The sequence below is a fragment of the Anser anser genome (assembly GCF_964211835.1).
Source record: "Anser anser genome assembly, chromosome: 2".
Taxonomy (NCBI): domain Eukaryota; kingdom Metazoa; phylum Chordata; class Aves; order Anseriformes; family Anatidae; genus Anser; species Anser anser.
The window spans coordinates 126,185,502-126,202,882 of record NC_139721.1 but is presented as its reverse complement, the minus strand read 5'-3'; the positions used below and the strand labels follow the sequence as shown (position 1 = coordinate 126,202,882).

At 38.2% G+C, this 17,381-nt stretch overlaps 1 protein-coding gene across 2 annotated transcripts in view; it reads right to left on the bottom strand.

The window, feature by feature from the left end:
* LOC310895102 (uncharacterized protein) overlaps positions 1-17,381 on the bottom strand; it is a 40,660-nt gene that overhangs the window by 9,723 nt on the left and 13,556 nt on the right. The window contains exons 2-5 of one of the 2 annotated variants that reach the window (XR_014580460.1): positions 9,936-13,767; positions 9,316-9,379; positions 8,148-8,244; positions 6,943-7,124 (exon numbers count right to left, since the gene is read on the bottom strand). Coding sequence is in view for 1 of the 2 variants with exons in the window: in XM_083825939.1 (XP_083682065.1) it covers positions 6,943-7,120; positions 8,148-8,244; positions 9,316-9,379; positions 9,936-10,012 (416 nt within the window). In the remaining variant the exon portion in view is untranslated. The remainder of the gene's footprint in view (positions 1-6,942; positions 7,125-8,147; positions 8,245-9,315; positions 9,380-9,935; positions 13,768-17,381) is intronic. The other variant, XM_083825939.1, reaches the window with a different exon arrangement.

Here is a 17,381-nt window from a genome sequence, read left to right as displayed (position 1 = left end):
AGCCACAATATGGGTATACATAGGCTTGTGTACACACACGTGTACCCCTATGTGTGTATCGTACCCTATCTGTCAGATAAAGGATGTCGCATTACACTCATTCCCCAAAAAGAGACAATCTCAGGAATTATTACAAGCCCAAATGTATATTCTTCTATCTAAGACTAAACATACTTAAATACTTAGATAAAAGTATTCAGGTACATCACTGGCATCAGTGCACTTTCTCAGTCTAAGACTCCTAAAGGCGAAGGGCCAGGTCACATAAGTCAAGTGTTTGAGCGTTTGAACTTGAAGTCATCATTTAAGTTCATAATAAAGTTGGACAGCAGCAAGATGGAAAGATTGAATCATGTTATTTTGTTGTACTAGAGACATTGCAAAAATTTGATCTATCAAGGAGAGTTAATTGCTTAAAAAAAGCAAAACATGGTTCCTTTCAATTGAACCCTCAGACAAACTGCAGACTGGGAGCTCATCAAAGCCACTGAGCCATGCAAATATTAAAATAAAAAATAAAAATATTTATCCATCTCAAATGGAAAGTTATTTCTGATATTCTGACAGGAGGCTAAAGTTTTAGTAGCAAGAGAAAATAAAACATAACTCCAACTTCAAGTCCTCCAGAAGTTCTGTTAAACCTTGATAGTCATGTATCTTAGTAACAAAGAGATAAATCATAAACTTAGACTTTTGGAAATTCCAAATATCCATAGTTGCCATAGCTCTCATTTCCCTTTGCTCTCTCTGACCCTCTCAGAGAGCATGGCTAGAAATTGGATCCTGAGAAAAGCTCTCCCAGCTCTGGAAGCTTCGTTGTATTTTTCTTTTTTTTAATCTTGCTACTTTGTTTTTCCTAACAGTCACCGCTAAAAAATGTCCATCTTTTCTGTGCTAAAGCTCCATATCAATTTGAAAGCAATGGTACAATCTTACTGTTAAGATGTGCTTCATCTGGAAAAGTTTTCTCTGGTGAAGTTCATTGGAGAAATCTGGAGATCATTTTACATCGAAAACCTGAAACCTGTCATAGTAATTTAGGTGACATGAAGTCAGTTCTCCCAATTAAACTTAATTCCCATATTCCTCCCAGAAAATTCAGTATCCAAAAAAATTTACATGCCAGCTAAGTGGAGTTTTTAGCAGGAACCATGAAGAATAGCTTTTCTTCAGCACTGCCTGGTTTGTGAGCAAGTCTAAGTTTACCCTAAAGTTAAAATCAACAGTTAGAAACTCTAAAAACTCCAAACAATATGGTCTGGTGAGCAGCTGAGCCAGTCTGAGAGTCTGCTGCTGCCAGAAGGCAATGCCTTGCCCCACTGTCCCTCCTTGCACCCTCCTCCTCCTCCTTCTCTCCCTGCTGCCTCGGCTTCTCGCCTGCTGCCCCCCCAGGTATTGCAGCCCCCCTGTACAAGAAGGGAAAACAGAGGTGCAGCAACTAGATGACAGCAGCAGGATCACACAGTAAGCCAGAGGAATTCTGAGATATATATATTTTTTCAATTCCAGCCCTTGACATATGCCCATGCTGTGCCTTATCTAAACAATCAGCGATAGGCCAGCTTGCAAAAACAGGAAGAGGTAAAATAAGCACAGAGCTTTTTTTTTTTTTTCTCCCTCCTTTCAGGAAAAAAAGCGGCAAAATCAAAGGAGCTGATTTTCTGCTTATGTTTGGAGGAAGGCATTGATCTCTAGATCATGTTTCAGTTTGACAAGTAATACCAAATAATATCCAGGTTGTGCAAGTCAGAGATGAGTGCAGCAGTGTAATTTTTAGGCCTACATCCCAAGGATGGGAGGCTCAGCACTGGTGGTATCCATCTGTCTCTCCTCACTTCACCCACTCATTTTTGAACCTGTTGGCCAATTTCAACCAAACGTTCATGAAAGGCAGTGTCTAAGGAGAGAGAAACCAGAATGAATACTCATACAAAAGCAGGGATACAGTCTGGGGTCAGTCAGGAGACAGAGGAGAGAGGCCATGTTGTTGTGGGATGATGTAGGAGCTGCAGAGGTTATTTAATGATATTGCATCAAAGCAGAAGAGGAGAGGAGCTGAGGCTATTATACTGAACAGTCATAGGAGACAATACCATAGGAGTCCAGGGTTGTTAATTCTGCTATTTCCTTCATGAATGAAAAAACAGTTTTGTGGGTTTTTAAAAACCACATCAGATGTCTGAAATTTTCTATTCTAAACCTTTTCTTTTGAGTGACTGTCTGCTGTCAAAGAGGCAGGAAGAGCTTATCTGTTTCAGTCTTTCCGGGAAGGAGATCCTACACAGAAAATAAATACCAATACATTTATATGATTTTGAATCCTACATGTCTGCAGTTTTCTGAAACAAAAATAAACCCACAAGGCCACAACGTCTGTATTTATTTTGTCCTTTCAATGTGATTTTTTTTTACCAATGTGTTCCCAGTTGCTAAAGTAAATGCAAAATTAGAGCTGAAATTTGAAATGAGACACCATAGAGACTGACCTAGGAAGAAAGCCTCTTCCCCTATTTGTTTTCCAATGAGTCAAGGACAATGCAATTCCACTCCTGAGAAGCATGATGAGTTCAAGAGAAAGTATAAGGTGATGGGCAGTTGCACATCATGGATTTTGCCCTTTGGAAATTAATGAGCAAGATTCCCATGAAACAGTCTTAGCATTTTCAAGTCCATTCAGAATTAATGATGGAAAATACTCCTGGTTGCCTCAAGCCCAAAAAAGTAAAGGAATCCCACCTTGCCCTCCCTCTGCCACCCTGCCTAGGAGAACTTCAGGGTTAAACAAATCTGTCCATGGGAGGGCAACTGCCTTGAAATTCTCCACACTACCTAACAGGTGAGCAGCTGCAGCATTAGTAACAAACAGGAATTTTGTCAAGACTCAAGCAGTATCAGCTTTGAGAAGAATAATAGCGTGGACATGTTTTAGTTTATAAAACAGGCTGCATGAAGAATATCCCACTTAGTGCTCAATTGTCCTCTTGCCTTCAAACCAGACAGCAAGAAAAAATATAAGTCTGAAGGAAGATTTTGTGGCCTCCAGCACTTGATAAATTAATACAAATTAATAACTGATCTGTGACGAGCTGTAGAATCAGGACTGCACATTTGTATTGCTGCACAGAGGTATGTAGGGGTAGAGTGCCTCAGCATCAATCAACAGAGGAAAGGGAAAAGACTCCAAGACGGCTATCGCCCAAACAGCCAAGCAAAGCCCTTGTAGGCTTTCCCAGGGAAGCTGGAACACTGCCTCATTTATTCCAGATGTAACCTACAAGACTCATTTGTTCTGATGATGGCTAGATAGCTATATTTCATATATGTGCCTCAAATGGTAAGTGACTAGCAGTTAAAAATAGCAGTCCCACAAGCACCGCTCACATTGGCAAGCAGGAGATGTGGGATCATGCTTTACAAGACCATCTTTTGTTCTGGGTCCATAAAGGCAGAGAACATGCCACCAAGAGTGGCACAGGATGACTCAGCTTGGTTGTCACATGTACTGTACCTCAGAAAAAAAGCACCAGCTCCTTAACATTTTACTGTGTTATTCAGCCAATGCTAACTTCTCTGGCTCTTGCATTTTTTCATCTATAAAATGAAGATATTCCATACATCACTCAAGTTCTGCAAGACCTAATTTGTTAGTACTTATAAACTTGTTCTGGTGTGGAAAATGTACAATGACAGATCTCAGGAGACACTATCAGAGTTCCAGAGTTTCTTCATAGGAACAACTGTGCTGAGATCCTCTTGGAACAAGTCAAAACTATTACCCAGGTATTGTTATTTGGCATCAGAAGATTCATGAGCAATCTTGCAGAACTGAATTGCCACTTTCTACACATAAAAGGGTAGTGTTTTTTGAGCACCAATATATTTTGGCCTAGAGATGTCTCCTGATGCTTGGTAGATTTTCAGATTAACTGCAATATCATTTATTTATTTATTTATTTATATTTATTTATGAGTTTTCCCCCTTGAGGTTTGATGTTTATTACTTTCAAAAATATAAAGGATCTGAAAAGACAGTATGTAGGTAAGTGCAATATAATTAACAGAATTAATCAATGTTAGCAATATAGGAAAACCTAGTGAAAACAGAAGAAACAGCTAATGTGTTAACTGACTTACTAAAAATTTCATCTCTGTTTAGAAAATCCTATAGCAAGAATGTAGCTCGAACATGAGGTTTAAATAAGGATGTTCGTTTAAAAATACACCAAATCTTGCAGATCAAGATGAAATAATGTTGACGAAAAAAATGTTGGTGAAAAAAAAACAAGACTTTTTAATTTATTTTGGTGATCTAAATGCAAATTATGATTGATTGTTCCCACTGCTGCATAAATTCTTAAGAAAACTTGCATACCAAATATGTGTATTACTTTCAAGATTTTATATTTAATAAATAAATAAATAAATAAACACTCAATTGAAATATACAGTTCTGGAAAAATAAGAAAAAAAAAAAGCTGTATTTTCATCCTTTCTTATACACACCTGAAAGAGATCCATTTTTTTTTTTTAACTGCAAAGTCAAAGTCAATAGTTCTAATCAGGATAAAACTAAGCCCACTGTATGTTATCTCCATTTTCAATGACCCTTTCTGGAGAAGAAAGCACTCTGTTACAACTCTGACTTATGGATCGCTCCTGAAGTAAAATCATGTGAAAATATGAATGATTCTAAGTTATGAATTTTGCTTTACTTTTTCATAATAGAAAAATACACGACTTCATTAAAAGCGTCTGAGAATTAGATGTTATTTACATTTCAATAAAACAAGTGATGTATTCCAGCATGCCTTCTAAGTTAGACATTGGAAGCATAACTTTTTGGACAAGAACATTTATTTTGAGAGTTCTAATGAAATGTAAGGATATATTGTTTATAGCAAATAACTGCTAAATGGTCTTTTTTTTTTTCTTTTTTTTCTTGTGATTTTGCTTAGGAAATATTTCTTTGGTTTTAAAAGAGACATGACTTTTCCCAACAAATCACATGATAACTAAATTGTGATAAATAATGTATAGATAATTCTTCAGAGAGTTGTTTATGGGAAGGGACAGAAGAAATGAGAGAAATACAATAAAAGATAAATGAAAAAGAAGCAACTTTCATACACAGACTGGAGTGTCTTGCAGTAAAAAAATAAAACAAAACAAAACAAACAGAATTTGCTCTACATTTCCTGTCAATTCTGTGAAGAAACATTTACATCTTCAACAATGGAACAAACAGATTGAATAACTAAGGTGCAATTTTTCCCCTTACAATAAGTTCAACCTCTGCACACCATTTCTTTCTGTACAAGAAATGACTGAAATAAGGAAAATCATTTGGATTTTCAGATTTTAGTGTGCTAATTAGGCAGAGAAACATTAAGACCTGGATACTAGGGTGAAGCTGCAATTAGCTGAGATTTAATGAGCTGTGTAATGATAAGTGACAGGGCTATGTAACTTTACAGCCATAATTTCCTGACTAGATGAACTCTTAAACACTGCAATCTTACATCCTACCCCAAGGCACGTTGACCTTTCTAGCTGCCCAGAGGAGAAACTACTGCCTGCAAAGTTTTTAGGACCTACACAATATTTTAGCAACAGGAAATTCCTATAGTTTCAGGGCAATTTCTCACTCTGATCAGAGCAAGAATAATTTTCCTTTCTAGTCTAAACATTTTTTTTCCTGCTCCTTATGATCTAGTTTATGTGGATAGAAAAGTTTGTCTGATGACAAGAGGATCGTCTGAAGTAGCCACAGTCAGATAGGATATCAAGGGCATCCAATATCCACAGCCACATCAAATACAGTTTGGGTGATGGAGAGGATGCACAAAGAAAGCCTATAATAAAACACCTCATAAAAGGGGACCAGAAATGCAATCCCAGAAAGAAAGTATAAACCAACAGTAGAAAAAATCAATTTGTAACTTTCACAAACATCAAGGAGAAAGCCTGCTAGATAAGCATGGGTCTGAGAATCAAATGATCTGAAACTATTAATTGCTTCTGATTATCCATGACTTTTGACAAGTCAGACTCTCTCTGCTAGTCTTAACATGGGGATGTTACAGCTTAAAAAGTTATTTAGAGTCAACGAAGTCTTCGTTGGAATAATTTACATAGGAATAATTTACATAGAATTTTAATCCTTCTAGGATAGATAAATTGTAACACATGCCATACCTGTGTGACCACTTTCAATTTTTTCTCCTCCACTCCCAGTTTGCCTCCCTTAGTGCATAGCACACATTTGTTGTAGCTGAGATAAGCACTCTGTGGAGCAGAGCCTGAATTTTACTCCTGATCTGTTGTCAGCTAACTCAGAGGGCATCCTGTGCTCTATCCCTGGAAAGATCCAACATGCCTAGATTCTGTCCATATTGAGATTTTGGAAGAATTTAAGTATCTGATTTAATAAAGATGATAAAAATCCCATTCTTCTGCAAGAAATGTCCTTGGAGGCACCCAAGACCTTGCTAACTACCAGCACTGTGTGCTCATACATGCAGCAAGAGGCTGGGCTGAGCAAGTGGGCTCCCACTCATGCTCCACCATGGTCCAGGATTTCTGCATAAGTCATGGAGGCATCAGACATTTTGGATCTGGCAGAAAGCCCAGCAGCATGGGTCACATTTATGGAAAATATACACAGATTATATATACATATATATATATATACACACATGTATATAAAGTATAGATTTTTATATATAGTAATATATAATATATATATACACACACAGTATATGGCACTGCTTGGGACTGAAAAACCGAAAACTTTTGAAAGTGGGTGGCAAGGGAGGAAGCGATGAAGAAAACAGATTAAACATGTCATTCCCCAAATGCCGCATCTGTTATCTCCGCTCTTATATAACAGTGTGTTATGGTGGGTCTGTAAAACTAGCAATGTGATACTGGTGGTACACTTACCAAAATTTCCATGCAGATAATAGTTGTTCAGTTATGTAGTTTGGAAATTTGGAGGCTGTGAAATGTGTGGTGACATGGCAACCCTCAGCCATGTTACCTTTGCCTTTCTCCGCTGCCCACCACTCTGCTTTCTCAGTGGCTTGACACGTAGAATGATTTCTTTTTTCTTTTCCTGGGGCTGACTAAAAAAATAGACATTTTTACTTTGCTGTTTTTCGTATTCTCTTCCCTGATACAGTGCCCAGCCTGGCTGGCAAATAATGTTTACACAGCGGAGAAGGCACAGCTGATGTGACAAAGAAGCAGGAGCACATTAAGCTGATTTTTCTATGAGAAGATTAATGTGTAATGATGCTGTGTGAGAATCTAGGCCTTATCTATCTGTGAAAGGAGTCAAATACAATTACAACTCAGTTAACATCCTTTGGAATTAATTACTAAATTGCTATTGTGCTGAAAAGCAGGCCTAGGCCTGGACAAGAACTACCAATGCTTCATTTGCAGTATTGCCAATACTGCAACTCCTCAAGATCACCCCACAGTGAAGTCTCCATTATTTAATTAATTAGGCAAGGAGGAATATGTGTAAGGCTGATCTTAGCATTTCAAGGCTGTAAGTACTTTGCTGGGGAATTCTCCTAAAATCTATTTACTTCTGGTTTGTCAGACCAACAAGATGGGCTGCAGGCAGGGCTCCAGGACACAGCTCCCTTCTGCCAAGCTTATTCTTGAGAGCATCCCTCTCTACCTACGTCTCTGGAAAAAGGCAAAGGCAAAGATCAGGCATGGAGGGCATGGATTTAGTTGCAGACTTGGGGAACTCACTGCACATTGATATGCTGTCCAGGTAGTATTGCTGGGGGAAAGGCAGAGCTATGATTTGTCTGCCTTTGGGAAAAAGGCAACCCATTTTTTTTTCTTGAGAAAGGACAGGCTTGAGAAAGGGCAGGATGTGAAGACGAAACCCCTTTTCAGCAGTACCGTATTTTGAGGGAGGGGAAGAGTGAGATAAGGAAGCATCCAAGGCTCTGAGACATCAGGTTACTGCTACTGCCTTTGACCCTGGCATGTCTATCTCCTGCTTCTAATACATATTCATAGGGAAGCTGCATATCCACAAAAATCAGAGTTAATGGGCTGCTGATAGGCCTTGTTTTTCTTTATTTCCTCCCTTATCTTTACAGGCCACTAACTTGTGCACTTACCAGACTCTGCACAACAGCTTTCAGGGATGGGTGGATAACATCCAACTATGACAAAAGCTTTCAACAACCTTCTAATGTCCCAGCTGAATAACTCAATCTGGAACAGAAAGACCACAGAACAAAGTGCCAGTAACGATTACATCCAACCTTTCCCAAATAACTGCTGCAACATGCACAGCTACCCCTTGCCAAGTAGCACAGGAGTGAATAGTGATATACCACAAGCCTTCATGAAATAAGCAGAAGAGTCCCACAGTCCACACTGACAAAATCATTACTTCTTCCTCGTGGTACATACATTTTGTACCATGCTCATATACCAGTGGTGCAGCATAATCGTGGGTGCCTGGATAACCAGTTTGCTATGTTAATGTTGTGTTATGAAACCTTTCTCAGCCAGTCACAGGAGTTTGAAGAATACAGTGCATCATTCACCCCCCCCCCCTTCTTTTTTTGTTAATAACAGCAGCCAAACATTTAATGCCAGAAGATGAAACGTATGAGAATTAATTCCCAAAGTCTTTTTCTGATTTCAGTATGAACAGTAGAGCTAAAGTTGTGTGACAGCCTTGAAAGATGGCCAGCTTGCTCATGTGCCATATTTTAATCACTGCCTAAACCTGTTAGCATAATATTTCCTTGAAAGTGGAAGTATAAAACATCTTCTGAAAAATTTTGAAACGAATCTGTAAATAATGCAATGAAATTCTTAAACAGCTGCAAGAGGGAAAGGTACCAAATTCTTTCTACTTTAAAGGCAGCTTGATATAATCATATGTCCAAGCAACAGACAAAATACAACCTAACTTCCAAAGCATAGCCCAGAAAATTGAAGGGGAAAAAAAAATATATATTCAAGTATTGCAAATTTTTTCATAATATTTTGCACACTTTATCACTAGTGAAATAATATGAAATAATTAAAAACTCCTGAAACACAGTGGAATCTAATGTGATTTGAGAAGATGAAGCAGCAAGGAATTCACCATGGTTTTGATCTCTCCAGAGGACTGAGTCTGATTCGGTCATCTGTTTTGTAAGACTTTCCAGCCAAAAGTCCTCCTAATGCAGCAGCTCCCTCACATATAACTGTAATTTGTCAAAATAGATAAACTGATGGAAAATATCCATCCCCAGTGTGAGTAGTGCACAATGAAGAGTAAGTTACCATTTGGAAGCAATCACCTTCCCTCTCTTCTCTCCAGTTTTTCCCAGTAATTCCAGTAGTCCTCCTAAAATAAAATTTATTTCAAAAAGAGGTCCCCAACACTTCTTAGTTCACTAATGCTACTTGTTTCTTACACAGTAAAGGAATTATATATATTGATAATGCTCCACCCTTGAGACCACTTGCATCTAATATTCAAAAATAACTTGTTTTCAGCTTTCATTTTAATGCCACTTGATTTTGCTGCCATGCAGTGTATGCTCTACTGTGATTAGGACAAGAGTGAGTTTGAATCCCAACTAGTGTACCGAAAGCATTGAAGGCATTTTTCACCCAAGCGCTCCAAGGCAAAGCAAAAGTTGTTCAACTGTCTACTTCTGTTCAGATTTCCTTGAAGTTTAATCTTAGTCTGGATTTCCTGAGGATGTAATATTTATCCTTGTGATAATTATATGGAAATGTATCATTTTTGTTGTTTAATGACTGGTTTATACACAATCTCACCTGCAGCTTAATGCTAGTTTCTAATAAAAGAACTTCCTTGTATTTTTACAATGAAAAAAGTGTATATACATATAACCTAAATAAAAAAGTCAAAGAAAAATTTTGTGGTTACGTACCATGAGAAACCAGTTGCTCCTGTACATTGTTTGGATGGGTTTTCTAGGTCTGGCTGCTCTTTGGTGCTTTGAAGCATGAATCAGTGAGTACCCGACACCTACAGTGATTTCTTGCGGTGTCTGGCCAGGTAGGGGGAAGGGCCAGCACTGTGGCTCACAGGCCTTGGAAATGGTGAAGCCAACAAATACCAGCAGCTGCAGGAAGCTCAGTGGTGCATTTGGGCAGGCAGACTGTTAGGAAATTTCTGACTTGTAAAAAAACAAAAACTTATGTAGAAAGGGCCAAAACCACCAACTCCAGGGCATTCAGAAGAGTGACTAACATTAATTACAACATTCACTGAGAGTCTGGGAAACAGATATTTTCCTTCCATCCTTTCTTCCTCCCTTCTGTCCTTCTATCCTCCCATCCTTCCCCCCCTTTTTTCACACTCAGTGGCTGCATCCCCATTATTAGTAAATGAGCTGAAGTTGGGGCATGTTTTCCAGCACTGGCCCAGCCTTCCTGCACCCACCTCCATCCTGGCAGGAGGCTGGCCCTGCAGGAGGTGCTGCCTTCCTGGGAGGGCAGTTTGGGGGCAGCCACTCAGTTTTGGGGAGGAAGGGAGCTGAGGTATGCGGATACAAGATGAGCCAGGATGCTTTGCCGTAAGGACATTAAATAGCCTCAGGCGTCTTTATTTCAGTAGTGTTGATGTAGCTATTGAGTCTAGGAAGTACATAAAGAGGTAATTTTATAAGGGATTAAGAAATAAAGTCTGCTGAATGGGAAGTGAAGTCTGTGAAAAGGTAGCTTCGTCTCAGTGAGAAATGGGAAAACACAGCTATTATACATTCCCTGGAGGCAGCTAATGCATGAGATTTCACTGATTTTTAACTAAATGAGATGTTTAAAGGTCTATATTGTTATTCAGATCAAAGAGGTTTTTATTTAAAAAGATTACATTTCATTAAAGAATTCTTACTTAATTTTTACCCCAAGTAACTATTAAATCCCACCATATTCTGAAGTTTTCTCTGTAAGTTCAGGGCAAGTATGCTATGTCATTTGTGCTTAATGAAATGCTTGAAAGCAAAATTTGGTTTATAAATGAGAAAAAGGGGACAGAAGTGGCTGAATTATTTCTTAGTGAATAATTTGTTCAGAGAGGAAAAAAACTCACACTGCAGCTGGGAAGCATGACAAAAGCTGAAAATTAATTCAGACACATGGAAAATAAAGCATATTGCAGAGGGCTTAAACTAATTGCAATCACTAAGTTAAAACCCCTTCTGGCTTTTGGACTCGCCTGGACCAGTTGCTCCCCTTTGTATTTGCATTCTACACAGATAAGCTGAGTAATACTTGTCCCAGCAAGCGCTCAGTCAGGATCTGTGTGCTCAGTTCAGTCCCTCACTTCCAGCTTGTGGCATGCAGATATGTTCTCTGACAAGGATCATGCTCTGCTTTGGAGGACAAAACATCCATCACTCAACAGCACAGACGCTGTGCAGCTAAAAAGCTTTGTAATTAAGAACCTTCGCAATTGCATTCCATAATTTATTCATAGTATCAATTACAGAATTCCTGGTAGAGGAAGTCAAACTAATTATATCTTTAAAAATTTAAATTAGTTTCTTCTGTTCAATTAAGGCAAGCCAGAAACTCTTCGGGGTACCCAGACTGCCAATGGCAAACTGTAATAGTTTTGCAGCAAGACGGCCTGCTGGAACAGCCGGTGGAAGTAGGATCTTTGGGAAACAAAAGCTCCTCTAAAGCCATGTTAGCTAGTTTGTCTTGGGGAATGACTGCTTAGCCTGCTTTTTATGTAAAATACAACTGTCTTTATATACAGTTGTAACTCTACAACTTTTAGAAACAAGACCCATGGCCAGTACCGACCATACATGGCCAGTACCGACCTTTCAGGATGATGAATAACCTCTCTGGCCCAGATGCATAAACATGGGTGAAAGCAGGCGAGCTGTACATCAGGAAAAATTTGTCCTAGACCCCAGCTACCCTCTGGGGTGTGTCTTGTCCTCCTCACTAATGATGAGGGGCCTTTTCTGACCCCTCAGACACCTGAACCGAGGGTATGGATGCGGTCCTGTGTCCCCAGAGCACAGCCTGGTTGTGCGTTGGTGCCCCCTTCATGCGAAGGGGATCCCCACAGGCTTCATGCTGGCATTGATGGCTCAGGGGGGTGAGCTAGAGAAGCTCTCCTTCACACCCTGTGGCAGTGCTTCCCTCCCAAATGGCCTGGCACCTTTTCTTTTCACTGTGCCAAGGACATATCTGTGGCTTCTTATTTATTTATTTATTTATTTATTTAAAGGGAGCTTAAGCTTTCACCCCAAACCAAAGCTACTGTATTTATATTAGACTGTCAAAAGAAAAACCTCACAACTTGCAAGGAGAGTGGTGTTGCCAACAGTACCACTTATAGAGAATATTGTAAGCATTTTCCAATGTATTTCCAAGTACCAAATGAAAAAGCACTGGGTATAGAGTTTGTCTGTGTCTGCTCATGCCCTGATAAAAGAGCAGTGGGCCCCAGGACCCATCACAGCAGTTATTACAGGACATTCCTTCACATATCCCACACAGTGAGCTGCAGCTAGCTGCATTATAAATCCAGCTGTATTTTTAGGTGCATTAGTGGTCGCCTGACTACAGCTGAGGCTGCTCAGTAATCAGATGTTGGGTAAAGATTTTTTTTATTTCCCCCTAACAAGTTCTTCCTACTAACAAGTATAAACTCATTTTCCAGATATTTCACCCAAAAAACCTCAGAGCTGGAACTTCCATCTCCTGAGCTGGAGGGCTGATTACTTTAAGGGAATTTTCCAGGAGGATTAATACGCTGCCAAGTAGTTCATTGTATTTCCTGATTGTGAAGTGAGCACATTACCAGATCAAGCAAAACCAACACCTTGCCTTTGATCCATTCCTCACAATACATCAGTAATCTCTGGTAGAAATCCGCAATCTCTGGATCACTGCTGAGTGGATGGGCAGGAGGTGGGATGCAGGCAGCACAGAAGCAAGAGGGAGGCTTATTTCTGCACAGCAGCAAGACTAAATACTAGGTGGTTGAAACCTCTTGTATTCATTAATACAGCTAACAAGGCTTTATTGTCTTCGTTGTATTTTCAGTTAAAGTTATGCAACTCAAGTCCAGTTGTAGAAAGTGCAGTTTCTCACATGGGTGGTTTTATTCAGTTCTGGGAGCAATGCAAATTGTGCAAAATCATGACAGTCTTCAGGCCTCTGTTGTAAGGGAAAATTTCTGGGAAAGTTGCTGTAAATGGAATTAAAAGTACCCCAAACAACACAGTCTGTACCTAGTTCCCACATTACCATGCAGAGATGCAGTGGCATATTACAAAAATCACAACATGAATAAAAAAACCCTCTCATGATTTTTGAAATCTCTCTTCACTTCAAAGTCTTAAATCATTTTTTTCATCACATTTGTGTTGGAACTGAGGAAATAAAAGGCATCAAATACCTTTCCAAGTTCAAGAAGATGGTGCATTTTCCAACAGCAGAGAAGGTGGAAAAAGGCTTTATTTCATTTTTTGTTTTCAAAATAGTCATGCTTCAGATACCACAGCCACAATCCCACTTTCTTCCAAGACAAAACAACAGAGGGAAGCAAAGGTGTTATACACAATTCTTCTTCTTTCCCCCTCTGTGAGAAAGTAGGTACTTAATTTTGTTTCATACATGCCATGCAATGAATTGAAGCTGATTATATTAAACCCACTTCCGGTAATATTTTAGCATACTCGTGGTCAGTTGAACTCCACGCTCATGAGGTCAGATCTGCAGTTTTGCTTCTGGACACTGTGATGGGACACAAAAATGTAGTTTGTAAAAAAGAGATGAAGGAGGTTTAAATTTAAAGTTTAGTCTTTTACATATCTCTTTGTAGCAAAACATAGAGTTTGAGCTGCTTTTTTATCTTTAGACAGTCAGTTGTAAGTCTTCTATAAGTTATACCAAACATCTGATCTCTTCCCAGAAGCAGCATGTATAACTAAGACTCATTTAAGATTTTGTTTTCCCTTTCTTTAGTTTCCAATTCCATACCGGGTGTAAAAAAAGGAATAGGGAGTGTAATTGGACATGTCATTTCAGCTTCTAATTTCATCACTGAAATTCAAGAAAATCAACAATTGGACTTCAGGTACCAAGAACATCCAATTGCCCATATCACTGAAGCTTGTTCACAACATTTGTTAGCAAGTCTACTGCAATCCTCAAATGACCCCTACTGTAAGGGGAAGTGCCTTGACAAAAAAGTGAGGTGGTGGAAAGGTGAGCCCAAGACCATGCAATTATGTTGCTCTGTCTCTGATCTATGTGGAAAGGAATGCCTCTCCAGGTAGACACAAAGCTCTTGTATAAAACATGATTGAGCTTGAACTAAAGAGATATCAAGAAAGTCATTAAATCTTCAAAATATCTTTACTGAAAGTGTCTTACAGTCTAAGCTTTAACCTAAATGAACACATAAGCCAAATTTTAAGTGTATGAGTAGTTTCTTTGAAATCAGCGGAGCTGCTCATACACTTGGATCAACATATAGTGAAATGCATGAGTAGAAAGAAAGAATAAACTAAATTTACACTAGCTGCATTTCAGATATTTCCCAATGTTGCTTTAAGAAAAAGACATTTATTTACATTAAACTGTATGTTTTTTGCTTGTACACTGAGTGGCATTTGTTTGAGTTATACTTGGAGCTTGCTTGGCAATAAAAGAAATTAAAGAAGTTAGTATGTTCTGCAACAGTCTTAGAGAGGGAAAGAAGATGGTTTTCATTATTATATAGCAAACCTGATAATATCTGGAGAAACAATCACTGTAAGCCAAGACAAATATCCCTGTTTAAAATACAAATGCTATAATCAAAATTGTCTTCTGCTTAAATGTGTTTTCAGTCACTTTCTGATGAAGTTTGAATTTGAATCTCATTCCAGTATTAATATTAAATGACTGTTTACATTTCTTATATCAACCCCACAGTGAGAGAAGGGAATGCTTTCATAGTATTATACAAAGTGCTCCTTCACACCTGAAAGGAATTGTATTGAAAGGAATTTTAATTTAATTTTAATTTAAGCAACTTCCAAATGATAACATAGCTCTAACATAAAGACAAGTTCAAAGTTATCAGTTCTCTGTGCAAGCTAATTTAGAGTCATTTGTACAGTGTAGAATGGATCTCTTACTTTTTTTTTTTTAACTACTTGCTTTTACTTATATTTGTTAAATATTCATTTTGTATTTCATTGGCTACAGGGACTGAAGTCTGTGCTTGACCACACAGAAAACTCAGTCTGAACAGAAATATTCTGCTCTTCCATGAATAACGGGTTTTCATTTTCATCTTTTTCCCACTTACCACTAGATTCTGTTTGGTTTTGGCATACAATCCAATTTGAAATATTAAGGTTTTCAGGACTTCATTACAAATTTTAGCTTCCATTCAAATATCTGTGATACTTTTGCCCAGTTCAAGGTGTTCTCATAGAAGCTTTTCAATCTGGATTTTAGCTCAAAAGAACTAATGTTTTTTGAAGGGATCCCTGTTTTTTTTCCAGCCCTAAAAAGACACTGAGAGAAGGTTCATACATCATACATGCATATAAATAACAAATCCCTGTAGGGCTGAAAGTGGACTATCCTTACCTGTGTTACCATGGCAGTTAAAAAAACGCATTATGAGACAGCTCCCATTCTGCCAGGCACAGTGCAAACAGACAACAAAAATGCAGCCCCTTCAACTACTTTATAGGACTTCAACTTTTATTTCATAAGCCACTATGTTATCCATGCATTATACTATAAGAAAAGTTCAACTGCTTTGGATGTTGGCTAATTATCACAAACTGTATCATTCAAAGTAAATGTAATGCACTCTTTTCTTTAACAGTAACCAGTAAATACTAATTATCATTTGCCCTGAGGTTCTACTATAAAAGATAAATGATCCTTATGTTTGAACATGTCTTATAAAATGGCCTGGCATGTATTTCTGTGAAGTCTCTCACCTTGTTTAAATTTAGTCCTTGTGATTACCTGAAATTTAAGGTGAGTGAAGGTGCCATTTATCCCACTGTTTTATTGGAGGTCTTATCAGACACATTAAATCTCTTACAAAATTGTTCAGTTTTTCACTTTTGTGTACCACAGCACACCTTTCATTTCTAAACACCAGAGCTTGAGGTTATTGAAGAAAGCACTGAGTCAGGTTTAGCTTTGGTCTGCAACATCTTGTATGACTCTATGACATTTCTGTCACAAATCAGTTCCCTTAAGATGGCAGCCAGTAGGCTCAGAAAAATAAATTAATGATATCTTCTTAGTCACTGAACTTCTGGCCTGAACAAATACCCCTTGTCTAATGTACTGTGATAGCTTTTATTACTCACAACGATGTAATATGTGAAAGAATCTCTCAAATATACTAAATCAGAGACACAAAATTCTTACTTACATTTAAGAGTTCATACATTACTTCATTTTACTGAGACAAAGATTAATGGAAGAGCTAGTTAGTGTAAATCAGCTTTGTGGTCCAATAATTTTGTTATTGTAAGGTTATGCAAGTCACCTTCAAACATTTGTTTTCTTTCTACTTGACATTCTGTTGTTCAAAACATTTATTTTTCACGTGTGTTGTGACAAGTTAAGGAACATCAACATCTCAGTCCCACTACGACATTCAGAACCCAGCAGAACCCGGTCTTTCTAGTCATGCCATTAAATACTATTCTTTTCTTTTAGGAATTTAGATATTTAGATTCTTGTCCACCCTGGTTTGGTAAAGAATTTGTTGGGCTGGAGAATAAACACAGTCTTTTTTGTTCCTAAGGCATCTTAAGTTCCAGTTTGAGATAAATTTTTCATGTGTTTGGATCCAAACATTATCCCATTATGGAGCACAGAAGCAGATTACAGCATTTTGTTTTAGGCATATTGAGGACAAAAGCAGGCCCTGCATGAACAGGCATTTGTGTAAGTTTTACCACACTGCTTTGCTTTCATTGACCTTAAATTTACTGATCTACATTCAATCCAAACCCTGTAATATTCTGAGTGACAATGTGGTGACTTTTCAAAAAGGCTAGTCTGAAGCAAAGAAAGGCAAGATATGTCAGGAAAGGTAAAATTCTTTATGTAGAAAATTTGAAATTGGCTTCCTGTAAATAAAGATACAAACCACCAAAAAACAGCCTTTGAGAATGTCCACCATCAAACTCTTGTTATCGTAAAGTTATGTCTGTATTTAGCCCCCAAACAGGAGGAACTTCTGACATATAAACATCTCATCACTGGAGGAGAGCAAGTGGCTAAATGTGGACATACGTTTACAGGTTTTTATCTGAACTTGTTCCTACAGTTTCTGAATTGTGTTTAATGAATCTGTTTTTGTAGCATCCTCATGAGAT